We start from the raw sequence: 15,169 nt of genomic DNA, 5'->3' as shown, positions 1-15,169 counted from the left end.
TTTAACCATCTTCTTCAATCAATTACATTAGTAGAAACACGATAATTAGGTAACAATTGTTTGGTTCTATCGTTGATTGCCACTCATCTCAGATGCGCAAATGACTATTTATGCACAAACTTCATTTCAAAGTTGCATTACAACCATTTCACTTTGGCTGAACCAGTTTTTAAATGGTTAGCCCTGGGCTTTGATAAGATGAAGAAATGGGTGAAGAAACTTCAGGTTTTCAAGGTCATTCAAAATCACTCGATTATTTATCTTTAATCGATAGTTGAAAGTCGAAAGGAACTTTAAGAAGACCATTATCTTTGCTGCACCGGTTGATGTGCAATGCTGTAAGTCTGTAAGTATCCTGCAGTAAGACGAGTATGGTTTCGACTATCTGTCGATGTACAGTAATCAACAGCAACAGCAAGTTAAGTTGAATCGACCAGTGTAGTAAGATAGCGATCATTGAAAAATGACCTTCGAATATCAGTCAAACATTAAGAAATCTCACTGACGTAATTAACTCGCTTTGGGCTCTTGCCACACATATCTACTGAACATATCCAATATTTATATTGAACATAAAACTAACATCGTTTATATTCGAGTTTCATTTTGTTATCATTTTTAAACTTTATTTCTTATTTGATAAATTAATAATCATTTTTCCATCCAAAAAATCGATTTAATATGCTCACAGAAACAATGTTTTATTCATTTTTATTACTTTGAAAATGTTTATCCACATAAAATCAACAAAAGCTGCCATTTGAATTAGTTTCTTTTTGGCAAATCAATTCTTCGATCCAATTATCCAATTTTGATCAAGAGCAAATTAAGAACAAAATTTATTTTTCATCCAAAAACTTATATTTACTTGCTCACAGCCAAAGATTCGTAAATATTTTCCCTTTCATTTGGAGTGAAAGTTTTCAGTCACTTTCCCTCAGCAAAATTAATTAAACTGGGTGCCAATAAGCATCAGCTCACAATACAAAAGTCACTCAGAGTAATTGGTGAAAAGACTTATACTTAGCGAATTAGAAATATGATCATTGATGATATTAGTTAATATCACGATTCTTTCATTGGTATTGGCTAAGAATGTTTTATTACGATTATGAGCAAGAATATCGTTAAGGTGGTGAAATCAGATATTTAAATGATATTCTTTGTGACGTTAAGAATTTCCCTTTTTGCCTTTCATTTTACAAAGGGTTTTAGATTGATGAAAGATATGCTATTGAACAGTGTAAGGGTTGTCAGCATTGGCACGCCAAGTATGCATTAATGAATATTATTAGAGATAAAAACTATTCTCTATCCATTATTAAAGTTATTATACAAAAGGTAAGGCTGACATTGGCATACGAAATATTGTTTATTATTAATGATTCCCTGTAAGAAGAGCAAACAGATAAACAGGTTTTTATTTTCACTCACCATCCATGAGAATACAATTGAAAATCATTAATTACAACTTTGTATTATCATTCATTGACCAGTTCATTAAAGGTCACCAATACAATAGAAAATATTGAGGTCAACAGATTCGATTTTCAATGAAAGATTCAGGGAGTGAAAACTCCCAGCAAAAGTCGACCTCGAATTTCATGTAAAATTTTTCGTCGAATGCCTTTTTATGGAAATCAAAGTTTGATTGAAAATTTTTTTAATTTTGTCGACGTTCGATTGAAAGGTTCAGTCGATTCAACCTGTGAAAAGAGCGATTTTGTGTTGGAATATTTTGTCGATTTTTGATTGATAAAAGTTCTGAGAATGATGAACAGCTTAAATAACTTGTTTTAGTTTTGATTTTCATGTTTCTGTTTCTTTTTGTTGTTGACTCTTTCACAAATCATTAGTGTAATTGATTGTTGTTGTGATGTAACGCTCAAATGATTCAACAAAAAAATGAATGAATCAATGGTTTACTCACCATTTATCAATGTTATATATAACTTTATTAATAATAATCCATCTTCAATGTGAAAGGTAGAAGAAAAAAAAACAAGAGAAAAGAAAGGAAAAAACATTTTCTGGGTTTTGCCTGTTTTTTTCCTCTTCTGTGCCATTGTATGAGGTGTGTATGTGAATATAAACTGTGTGTGTGTTGATTAAACAACAAAAGAACCAAAGGAAGCTTTTAATTAACGTTCCTTTCAACCTTTAACAAAACACAAAATTGGTTACAATGTAATTGTAACTCTTTCCAATTGCAATCTTGTTCAAAACCAAAATCACTAATTCAATGGTTATTGCTCATCATTTACCTTTCTCATCCTAACCCAACCTAATCTAACCTAAATCATTACCAACAAAGTCAAGGGTGATAAAAATTTCATAAATGATCAACAACATGAATAAAATAATTTCTCATTTTAACTTTTATTAACAGATTTAAGTGCAAAATTTACTTGTTGATCCAATCGAAACTGCTCTAGATCTTTTTATTGCATATTTTTTCTAACTTTTATCTTTTATTGCTTGTTGTTTCATCTTATTGAATGTGATATCTATCGTGGATTACAGCTGCAAGCCGCCGTAAAAGTTAGCTTAAAATGAAAAAAACGCCCGGTATTCATGCCACACAATCTGGATTATCTGAAATATTGTTTCTCATCTGATTTGATTCTATTAATCTTGAAAATTCAGCTCAAAAAAGCCGAACTGATTTCCTTCTCAACTTGGAATTTTGTCTCTTCTCACCTGTTCATTCACAACTAATCGTAATTATAACACAAGTTTCAAAACTAACCGCAACTTGCTCTTGAAACTAGCAAAGAAAAATCTATTCATCCATTGACGTAACATAAGCTACAAAAAGACAAAGAATAATCAACATTAAGATCCTTTTTTGAGCGTTAATTATTCACAATTAAACTTCTATCGTTAACTTTGAAGCAACATAAAAAAGGTTAAAAGCTGTCTGTTAGTTACAGGTGAAAATGTGTTTAAGACTGTCACATCAAAGTCTTTCATCTCATTTTACTTTGACTTTTACTACTTTTGTCTTCGACTCTCAAGAGACTTTAATCATTTAGTTTCTGTTTGTCTTCATTTAATATCATACAATCTATTTTTTCCAGTTTACTTTCTTCTTCTTCTTCTCCTTATTTTCACCTAGTTTCCCTCTTCCCTATCCAATCGTGTTCATACTCACGTTCAACTAAACCTTATCATCACCATCATCATAAACCTTTTCATCATCTTCATCATTTACTTGCTTTCAACATTTCACTTGGTTACCCAATGAATGGTCAACCATAATGAAAGATCACAAGCAAAATATTTAGATACCTTTTTTCTGATCGCAAATACATTTAACCTGAACCCATCATCTTCATCTTCTCCTTCAACTAATAGGTAAAAATGTTATCCAAGATAACATTCATTTCTCATTCATTCAGTAACCATCTACTACTGTTTCCATTCAACCTTTCACCTTCTCATCAAATAATCTATTTGCTTCATTACATTTCAATCAGATCATTTCATCTGCTTTACTTTCTCTTGCCATTGAGACGAACAAGCTAAAGGAAAGAATCAAATGCATTCGCTACTCAATACCATTTCATCAAGATAAAAATGAACAGAATCCATCAATCGACCTGAATATCTTTTGATAAGTCAACTTGCAACTAGTTAGCCATTCGAAGGTTTCAAAGAGAAGAAAAAATCATTTCTTGTCAAAAGTTGAAAACAAGTTCAAGATCAATTGAATCTTTCACCTAAATGTAGATTGAAAACTGGAAACGGAGATTGGGATGAAAAATGCAAGTGTTATCTGTTGAATATCAATGGTGAGATTTGCAAAAAAGTGGAGCAAAAATGAGATTGAAAAAGATTCGCTTAAAAGTAAATTCAAGGGGACAATTGACTTAACCTTTTCCTTAAAGATAAACTCAATTTCCTAACTTCTCATCACTACTCGACTCATGATTCCATTCAATCAAACAGATAAAATAATTTAATCTCTAATACCAAACACATAATCTACTTTGATATCATTTCCTTGCCAGTTTCCCTCCAAATCAATTCAATATTTACATTTTTCAATCGACAGTAAAAAAAAGAAAAACCAAATTCTCAGATTAACCTTTTTTCCCATTTGAAAACAATTGCAAGTCCAAACTCGAAATAAAAGCACAAATTCTAGGAAAACTTGATTTAATAAAGTAAACAGTCTTAAAGTTGAATGGATCGAGTTAAATGAAAACGATTCATTAACCATTTTCCTCTTTTCCCTTCAATCTAATAATGAAATGCTCGCCAGTCAACAATTTTTATACTTGAATGCAAACAGTTAAACATTGAAACAATTGACAAACGTCTCTTGAATAATCATTATCAACTTGTTTTCACATTACCTGATGAGAAGAAGAAGAAATGCATTTCGTCTGATTCAACCTGATTATTGAGGAAAATATTTTTCTCTCAATTTCCATTTCTAGTCTTCACTTTTTTCTACTTCTTCCTGCTTTCCTCTTACTCCAGGGATTGAATTACTTTACATTCAACGATAAATCTGTCAAAAGTTTTTTTTCTTCTCCTTTCCTATTCCATGATAAACCAATGTGAATACAGTTATATACATATTAACATTAGATAAAGTTGCATGAACACAATTTTGAAACTCTTTTCTCATTCTTTTCCTTTCTTTTCATATTCTTGTTACAAATCGTAAAGCTGTAAATACTTTTCAATTGGAACACACAACAGAACTTCAGAACAAACCGTAAAAGAATAAAAGAAAAAAAAACATTTTGTTGCATTTTTTCACTTCTTTTTCACTTCTTTTCTTGCAAAAAATCATTTTCATTTTTATTATCATTTCCCTCAACTTGCTATTTACTCGCCTAGTTGAAGCCTTGATAACTGAACAGTTGAAAGGTCAACTGTTGGAAAGCTCAAGAGTTACCTTTTTTCGTAGTCAAACATTCCAGAGTCAAGAGAAGCTCATTTTTTATCGTTTCATGTTTGCCTGTGAACTGTTGAAATCGATGCTATAATTGAGTTTGCTTTTCGAAATGAAATTCAAGTTGAAACAATTTACTAATCTTTTGAATTTTGGCATAAAATTATTAACATGGAAATGTCTTATTCTTGTAAATGATAGTTTATTTGATAGTCAACCATGAAAAATGTAATCAACTTTTCCTTCTTTTCTATCAAGTTTAATTTTCTAATGTTTTAACTGTTGACTAAATGTTTTTTTTACTCTTAGTTTTGCACAGTTAATCATGTATTGAGTTGCTTTTCTGCCTCAAGGTGAGTAATGAAAACTCATCTGAGCCAAGAAAAGTAAAGCCATTTCAATCATGTTAATGTTATGAAACAAATTGTTTTCTTTTTCTTTTCTCATTCAACTGGAAGTTTTTTCTTCTCTTTCTCTTTCCTTTTCACTTTACATCCAATATTCACAGTTAAATTTCATGTGAATAAAGTGATAACAAGAAATATTAATTTACATTCATATTGCGTATGAAAAGGTATTGAGGCTGCACAAGCAAATCAAAAGCTAACTTTGATTATAATGTAACAGCAGGTAAGTAATAAAAACAAGAGAACTCGAAGAAATGTTTTAGCTTCTAATGCCAATTGAGATGACAATTTATATTATTTATAGTTTCATTAGAGGCATTATCACAGATCAAGATTGTGGTCAAGAGTTGACCAAATCACAACCTAATAGATGCAATTATAAGCTTGAATGGCTCAATCGATATCAATCTTTGCTCTTAATGCAAGCGTATTAACACATTTCAAATGAGAATAAGAATCGAACTGAAATTTTTCGAAATTTAACTTTACCATTGATCAAGAAAATCGAAGAAATTTTTGAGATAATTTTAGAAACTTATTGAGCAAAGAATCGCCAGATTCGTTAGTAATATACTTAGATGTTTTCAAACTGAATTTCGAACTCAAATCAATCAATTTCGTTGGAAAACTTGAATCATTGGAAATCAATTTGGAAATGAATTTGTGAATTTTTTTGTTCGGCTAATGGGTTCAATATGAACTGGAAATGTCATTTATAAAAAGATTAAGATATTCTGTTATAGAAAAGTTTGAAAATTTGATAACAAAATGTTTTAAATTGCAATAACTTTGGATAACAAATGATAATTTGTCGACTTAATTGAACGAAATAATAACATGAATCAATCTTTTCCAGTTTTGTTCGCCATTCTTTAAATGTTCAATATAAACTCAACTTTTCTTACTTTATATTCGATGTAACATTCTATTAGCATTTTCATTCCCAACTGTTCAATAGATTTTAAATGGATTTGAATGAAGAGAGAGAAAGAAGAGGAAAAAGTTTTCCTTATCGTCTGAATCTCGACTATTTCCAGAATTCATTTATTTTATCATCACAGTTGCCTTTTTTATTATGATTATTCAGTGTAAGAAAAAATGTTATTCCCATTGTGGCCATTCACTTTGTTCATGGTTATATTATTAGAAAGTGAATAAGCTATCAGAACAAAAGTAATAATAAAAGTTATTACAAAAAAAACGAAAATGAAAATATTTAAATTTTATCAAATTTTTATTTCACTTTCAAGAATTCAGATTTAAACCTTTTCTAGTTTACACTTGGACTTATAATAAAATTGATTGAATGCAATTTATCGATGAAAATTAAAAGAAAAGTTAAATTAATCAGTAAATGATACAGAAATTCATCTTGCAAATTGAATTTGAATAGTCGACTTTACCTGAACATATTATCACTTAAGTGTTGAACGAATAAAAGGCTCAAATTGTTACCATGTTTATCATGTTACAAATAATTTTACTCAAAATGAGCTTTTATTGAAACTTCAATCACTTTGAAATAGTTTTGCAATAAAATTTCCATTCCAAGTTAAAACTTTGTAAATAAATTTGTGTTAAGTAGACTTAGAGTTATTAAACTTGTAGCGAAAGGGCTTCAGAATGTTCTTAAGTGACCTTGAAATTTTGCTCAAGATTTCCTTCAAACATCTCAGAAGACAAATGGTTAACTGAATCACTGAATCAGCAAATCTGAAGCTGATGATTAGGCACTGTAAGGAATCTACTGATTGTCTCTTCATTTTGCAGTTTGAGATTTACAGTTTACTTCTCAAGATTTCATTCATTTCTCCATTTAGCTTTTCTTTGCCCAATTCTTTGTACAAAATAGCCAACACTAAGTAATTAATCTTCATCTGTAATTGGTATTGTCTTAACAATCAAGAAAATTGTTCAGTGGAATAATGAGCGTTGCTCAAATTAGCGCTTCCAAACTTTTTCAGTTTGATGCCTGTTTGTTACATGTTCATAACATGTTCATTTTAGACGAGAAAATAATCATAAATTAAAGACTAAAATTTTTGTTGATTAAAAGTTACTTCCAAGTTTGCCTCAAGTTTAATTCAAATGTGATTTGATTAAAGTGAACCTTGAAAATTGAATTGAAATGTAATGAGTTTACCCAGTTTTCAATAATTGAATATCTCGAGTTGATATTAGTTTTATTTGTTTTTCCTGAGCTTTATCAATTCATGGTAACTCCATTTGAGCAAACACTTTACTCTTCGATATCGAATCATTTGAAAATTTCCAAATTCTTTATTATTTGAATGAAAAAATTTCTTTCCTTGGTTACAAGAGTTGCAAAAAGAATCTGAATGTTTAATAAAAAAAGTTACCTCTGCATGTTAATAACATCCCAGTATTATCAATGGATAATGTAAATGCTGTAATAATCATTTTGTCAGCATTGATATCAACTTAATTTCAATAATAATAATAATCTTTGTTGTTGAATATTTTGAGCAAAATTTTCACCACTTTCTAGTCTCATGTGTGTCTAGCTAATAGAGTATTGCTTCTATCATCTTTTGTGGTGTATTTCATGAGTAAATATAAAAAATGTTTCAACATCATTCATCATTGAACCATTTCTTATCTCCATATTTGAATGTATCATTGAGAGCAAGAAAACATTCATCATGTTTACCCTCTCTTGCATGCTATTTTTACTGCCATAATCAATGTTTCTTTGCCATCAAAGAAAATCTCAATTTTTCACCCAAAAATGCTAATTAAAATCAAAATTCCAAATGAACAAGATAAATGACTTGAACACTTATACTGAACATCGAGACCTTTTAGTTTATCTTTATGAATAAACAAAGAACCAACTTCACATAGAAAAGCATTTTTAACCTCAAAACGAACCCCAAAAAATATCACAAAATATTTATCGACGCATTACAAGTGCTCTTCTCTGGAGACTAAAGAAGAGGTGAAAGGTGAAGTGTAACTCGACGATCCTGACAACATTCAAAGCACTATTTAAGTCATTAACTGAGCCACACAATCGAGGAATGACATTGAAGATTAAAGTGAATCGAGTTTCAAATTATCTAAATTGAAGGTGATTGAGATGAAAAACTCAATCAATAATTTAACCAACAATCAAAGTCAATTACAAGAATGTTTAGTTAAATGATGAAAAAATTTGCAAAATTTTCTTTTCCATTTTTGCCATTTCATGTCAGAAATCATTAGATTTTATGTGATCGGTAACTTTAAGAATGACCTTATTTGAGGTTGAAACTAAATTTAATCGAATTTCTATCTGAAATGTCCAAGACCTAAAGATGTCGAATCTGAAATTTGGTTGAAATCGGTTTACTGGTTTTTACTCTAGTTTTTTTGCTACTTTTTCATCTTAAAGTCTTTGCTTTGAATGGACATTTTTCATCCAAAATTGTACAATGTTAACTTGTTTGGATAAAAGTGTGTCACAATTTGCCCTTTTGTTGTCTCAATTACATTAACCTTTAGGACATTGGCCATTGTTAACACAAGTTAACCTGGGAATTTCAATCAATAATTGAACAATAATTGGTTCTGGTCAACTTTACCACTTCATTTGACCTTTCCTCAGATGAATTGATATCAAAAGGAAAAGTTTTTTTTCGTTGAAAATTTTTCAAGTTCAACTGTTTACATTTACAGTAAAGGGTAAATTACATGCGATTAATGAGACTGAATTGCTAGTTAACTTGATTACTTTTAGAAGACAATTAATTGTTTCCATTTCAAGCATTTCAATGTTCAACTTTAAACTTTAATTTGATGTTTAATTTTGCTTTTTAATTTTCACCATTTTCTTCTTCTTTTTTTGTACATTCAATTTTATTTTAATAACTTTTCAAATTATTATCATCATTATACAGATAGCTGCTCTTAGTGCAATTTCCGAAGTAATTGAACACTTGGAGGAGAACACAATTAAGCAAATTGTTATACCAAAGGCGAGACAAATTCTTGAAGTTAATGATTCAATTCAGGTAAATTGAAATAAGTTGAGTTAAAGAGAAACAAATGGAAACAAAGAAAAGGGTTAAACAATCATTAAAAACTGTTTACTTTTGTCTTCTTTTTTTTCAGGTTCAAACCAATATACTCAACTGTGTTGCCAAGGTTATTGATAATTTAGAGAAAAATGAGATTCTTGATGATGTTTTACCTCTTCTGTTGGAAGCCAAGCTATCTGAGATATCGATTCTGACACCTGTTCTTGGTGAGTAAACACTCGAATCACATTTTCATTAGTAAACGCGCTTCATTCAAGAGAAGTCTAAAATTAAAATTTTAGTATTCCTTTCAATTCATTATAACAGCAAAAACTTTAAATATTTTTCCATTTCTTCATAGTTGATATTTTTTATTCAGTCTGATGTTGAATTTTGTGAATTTAAGTTTCCTTTCGATTAGCTTCTATTAATACTTTGTAAATTCGCTTTCAGCTTAAAAATTCTGATCCAAAAATCTTTTCAACATTTTCGAAAATCGGAAAATCTGAAAATTTTAGAAAAAATCGATCGTTCTATCGACGAAAAAAATTAGATCAAAGGTACTAGACGAGATCAATTGGAAATCGTTAATCAAACGAAATCTCAATTCCAAGAGTTTAAAGCTTTCTCTGAAAAACCATGAATTTAGAGAGTCGATAATCTGAGTTGGCGAATTTTTCGAAGATTTTAATTTCTTCAATTTTTGAATTCCCTTTATTGAAACCAAAAGTCAAGTTTCTAGGAAAAAATCAATTTAAACAGAAAACTTGAAAAATCAAATTTGTAGTTTACTTTTCGTTTGAGTTGAATCTTGATAAAGTCAAAAGTAGAAAATCAGCAAATTTTCAGATGATATCGATTTGGAACAGAATTGACTTTTATTGAATGGAAGCTATTAGAAGATAATTTTGTGAATGGAGATTTGTTTAACCTCAATTTGAGTTAATTTGAAGCAAGAAATGAACATTTCTGGATAAGCCTTTGGAAACGCTTTGACCAAGTTGCACCTTCATTGATATCAGTTAAGTCGCTTTGATCCTAATAGCCATTTGACTGAATGTTGTGACCATTTAAACGACCAATTTACTGTTCATCCCAATGGTTCATCTTTTAATTAGCTAATTTTGTGTTCACTTTTCTCATTGAAAGTTAATCAATTCTGTTACCTCATCAACTATTGATTTTTGTTTTCTGTCATCATTTAACTTTAACATTTAACCTTTTTTTTCAATGGGATAACCATGTAAAAAGATGAGACAAAAAACATGTTTTCCTTTCACTTGATGTTTACGCGTTTACTCAATGAAACAATGCTGCTAATGATCACTGTTAACATTTAATGTAAATATATTATTGATTTTCACCTGATGTCAACAGCTATTTATCGACACATGTTAAGTGACAAAAGATTTGGACTCAATGTTAATCTTTTAGCAACCAAAGTGATGCCAACCTTGATTCCCATCATTGTTTCACCCAATATCACTGTTGAAGAGGTAAATCAATTGAAACGATAAATTGTATTCCATTCTGCTTTTTATTGCCATTCAATATCCAAATGGTGAAAAGCAGCAATTTTAATCAATGGAAATGGAGAAAATAGTAATTTCTTCTCTTCTCATCAACTTTTCCTCATTTACAATATAGTTCAACACTCTTGCTGATTTGCTGCAAGAAATGTTGGATCAAATTAACCGAAGTCAAAGAAATAAGCTCAAATTGGAACGAATGAGCACGTTTTCAACCGAAAAGTAAGTTAATTTCATCAGAAAAAAAAGATGTTCATAATTTTGATAACGAGGAAAAACATGAAAACTCATCAAAATGATTCAACCTTTTTCTCTGTTCATCATCACATTTCCAGTTTACTTCATCCTCTTTGTCAATTAGTCTGCATCTCTTTTAATAATAATCCTAATCAGTCTTTGTATTTCTGTTGACGAATAAGAGTGATTCAGGTAACAATCAATCATAATATTTACTCTTGTTTATTTACCTTTACTTTGCCAAAGGAATATATTTTTTTGCTTCTTCTTTTCCGTCATTTTGTATATTTGCTGTAAACATGAAGTGCCACTGAAATGTAGATAAAAAACACTTTGGAATTAGTCTGAATTGTAAGCAATTTTAGATGGAAAGATTAAATATCTTTTAATAGACAACACTTAAATCAAATAATAACTCAACTCTTTTTTTTTGTTTGCCTCCTTGTTGGTAATAAAAAAGGCTGATATTAGCAGGATTACCAATGGTAATGATTAACAGGGAGAAAAGGTAGTCGAAAAGATGATTCAACTGGTGGAGGGTTCAATAATTTATTTTATCATTACCTTTGAGAGGTTTATTACAATTTTATCTCTTATTTTGCCTGCTTATTTACTTGGAGTCTCTTTTTTTTCCAACATCAACATCCATTTGACGAAAGATTTATTATTATCATTAGTAAGCCTTTCAACTCATCTTTCAATGAGTAAACGCACAGGGTTGATGGTGATGATGATGTTTTGTTAAACAAACATATACAGCTCACGGAATAATCAATACTTGACTTTACAATCTCGGTTTGTTTACAATTTGATGGTTTTCATTGTTGTCCCATTTTTGGCAATTGAACTTTTTTTTATAACACAATTCAATTAACTCAACCTGTCAGAGTAAACAGACATTACCATAAGTCGATAAGAGTAAAATCATGAAGGATTTACCACCATTTCATCTTGATGACACCTTTTTATTGTTTCTTTCCTTCTGCAAAGGTATCCTTTACAACATAATCTTGACCAACCAACAGGCTATCCTCATCGACCTCCATGTTTAAAATTGTCTACTCGTCGTCAGTCGATATCGGTGGATGATGTCCTTAAAACAACAACCATCAACTCGAATGCATCCTCACCAGACCTTAACCTTCTTCGAGTTCAAACCAATCTTCCCTATCGTCGTCATTCCGATAATGCCATTGAGCCACCCAGAATTTTGATTGCTTCAGCAACACCTGGTTATGGATCAGGAACCCTTTCAAAGGCTGGAAGTATGGCTAATCTTCCGAGAAGGCGACATTCCTCTGTTAATCCAAATGAAGTTAAAGGCATATCATACAATTTTTTCACTCCTTCTAGACCAGTCCATAAGGTAAAAACATTCACCATTGGCATTGAATAAAAATGGTTTCAGGTTGCTTCCAAATTATAAGTTAGACATGAGGAAAGTCGGCCAATCTTTTTCACAAAATTGATCAAATCTGTAAAAATAAGAATAAGATTTAGGATTAGTTAACACGAATTTATGGCTCACTACCATTTGAAATTTTGATTTACTATGAAAACCAATATAAAGTCTTATAAAAAGACTCTAAAGACATCTACATTTACACTAAATAAACGTCTAAAAAAATTTAAATAGTTCAACGTTGAATGAGCTTACCTGAAATGATTAAACAAGCTTAAAGGTTTAGATGTGAAAGGATTACTTTATTTAGGTCTTTTTAGTGACAGTTGATTGAGATTGATTGCTAAAACACATTTTGTTAACTTAATCATTTCAAAACAAATTGAAAGTTTACAGTTCGTTTAGTTACACATAGTTTCTATGGTAACTACCAGAAATTTTTCAATGGCTAACCTGCCGCCATCTATTAGGCTTGAAATAAAGTGGTAGAATTTAGCTTTTTTATGTCAACTTTCGTATGTAAAGAAATCAAATTGAAACAAATTATCTTTGTTTTACAGTGAATCCACATTTTTTCGATATTTTCGGAAGTTCTTCATCTAATCAGATCTCAATTTAATATTTATCAATCTTATATTTGCAGGTTGGCAGTAACTCCTCGTTTAAATTAGATTTTCCCATTCCTGGTCGAACCTCTCCTGGCCGAGGTCGTCGTTATTCCGTTGCCACCATCATTAATCAATCTCAGAGTACGTCTTCCACCATTCTCAATCAATTAGGCACCGGAGTGGTAAGTAATATTTTTAAATATCAACAAAACTGCTGGTTGATTCATTATTTACTCAATTTGCCTATTTATATTTCCGATATCTTTTGTTATGTCTGCATGTTAATCCTCAAGACTCATCAGCTTATTGTTGAGCTTACATCCATTAGGGTTTTCATAACTGACCATCATCTATCGAATGACATCTCTCTTATTCAAATCTGTCTCGGGTGTTTCATGGACTTCCCTTGTTAGCCTACAGTTTTTGATGGACATTTTCTTTATAATTATTTATGAGTTTGATTTTAACATAATATGATCTGACATGAAACAAGAAAATTTGTATTAGCTTAACCTTCAAAGCAAATTGAAACTCTTTATCCAATCAACCCAGTTTTGTCTATTCATGTCCCAAGATGGTGTCTAGTGTACATTTACTAATGTTATCTTAATTCTTATTAATATTTACAGCAACAACTCTTTGGACGATAGCTTTAATTAGAAGAATGGAAAGGAAAAGCAACAGGATAAATTAAAGTATATAACCAGGGAGAGAATCAATACGGAAGATTTATTGATCTCAGCGGATTTCATACTCAACCTTTCATGACAGTTTCAACAAGCAACAAAGCCATATCATAATATCCTTATCATTTGATTATCCAGTTTTATTTCAATTTTAACAGCCAACAGTTATAATCCATTGTGACTACAACCCAGCCCAACAAGCCTCCCCACTCATCAACCTCTCTATACTGCATATTACCAGTAGACTGTAAATTGTAATAACCCCACGCAATAGTCAAACCAAATATAATCAAAAGATAATGACGATTTAGGCAAAGTTAAAGACATGGGTACATCTTGGACCCAACAATGAAGGATAATCAAACAAGGAATTGCACACTCCTGTTAATCTAAACCAGTTTGTTTTGATTTTTGGCCGTTTCTGTTACCTTCTCATTTTGGATATATTCATAACACCTAACCAAATGATTTACAAGAGAAAACTAAAAGTATTTGAAATGATGAATCAAAAATAGAGATTCAAATGTTATTCATACCGGAAAAAAACCAGAAAAAAATGCAATATTGCAATAAATCAACAATACATTATTCAAATTGTTAATATAAAATGAAAAAATTTTGGAAAACAAAAGGAAAAGAAAGTTGAAAATCAAGATACAATTAAATTTAACTTGATCAATTTTTAATATGTTTTGTGAATAATTTATTTTCTTTTAATGATCATTTTGCGTTAATCATCATCAACATAGGTGTTAATTGTCGGTGTTTTTTTAGAGTTTCAAGACGAATACAAATACAAAAGGAAAAAAGGTTTGAAAAGGAAAACAAAATTATGGATTAATGTTAATGCGATTTTTGATTTTTTTAGTTGAAGATGTCAAAACATTATTTATCAATTACAAGTGAAGTTGATTTTTGTTTTTGTTTATCATTAATTCAAATTACAATTTCATAAAAGTGCAGATTTGATGAGACAAAAAGAAGACAGAAAAGGACTAAAGAAGAAGAAGAAGAAGAAGATGAAATTTGAATGTGAAATTGTGTTGTTTTCATCAAGCCAAACCATGAAGGCCCAAAAGGCAATAAGATTTTTAGTAATTTGTTTTCAAAAGCTTAAGAATCAAGGTGAATTTGTATATAAGTGAATATATATATAATTTATTTAATTGTTATCAGTTTTATTCTGTGCTTATCATCATGAAAGAGATGAAAACATATGAAGGATAAAATGAAGAGAAACAAAAGTGGCACAGATATGATGAAGGATGATGACGATGATGACGATGAAGTAGATTTGGATTAAACCAGAATTTTTAACCCAAACCTCAACCAGACTCTTGGGTCAACGTTTGATGAGATTGTTATCACTGTT

General features: G+C 30.2%; 1 protein-coding gene and 1 long non-coding RNA gene across 2 annotated transcripts in view; one reads left to right on the top strand and one right to left on the bottom strand.

The window, feature by feature from the left end:
* The window catches only part of LOC107359487 (SCY1-like protein 2), a 48,139-nt gene extending 33,656 nt beyond the window's left edge, over positions 1-14,483 (top strand). The window contains exons 9-15 of the mRNA XM_015925965.3: positions 9,216-9,329; positions 9,430-9,562; positions 10,713-10,831; positions 10,983-11,086; positions 12,092-12,467; positions 13,147-13,293; positions 13,741-14,483. Of these exons, the coding sequence (XP_015781451.1) occupies positions 9,216-9,329; positions 9,430-9,562; positions 10,713-10,831; positions 10,983-11,086; positions 12,092-12,467; positions 13,147-13,293; positions 13,741-13,761 (1,014 nt within the window). The 3' untranslated portion in view covers positions 13,762-14,483. The remainder of the gene's footprint in view (positions 1-9,215; positions 9,330-9,429; positions 9,563-10,712; positions 10,832-10,982; positions 11,087-12,091; positions 12,468-13,146; positions 13,294-13,740) is intronic.
* LOC112538580 (uncharacterized) lies at positions 11,328-12,914 on the bottom strand. Its single transcript, XR_016199489.1, has 3 exons — positions 12,759-12,914; positions 11,523-12,576; positions 11,328-11,411 (listed from the first exon to the last, which is right to left on the bottom strand). It is a non-coding gene; the product is annotated as an uncharacterized LOC112538580 (long non-coding RNA).
* Positions 14,484-15,169: the final 686 nt, after the last annotated feature.

This window comes from Tetranychus urticae, chromosome 3, assembly GCF_039701765.1.
Source record: "Tetranychus urticae isolate SD_2017Ah chromosome 3, NJAU_TeUrti_SD_1.0, whole genome shotgun sequence".
NCBI lineage: Eukaryota > Metazoa > Arthropoda > Arachnida > Trombidiformes > Tetranychidae > Tetranychus > Tetranychus urticae.
This window is presented reverse-complemented; position numbering and strand designations above follow the sequence as displayed.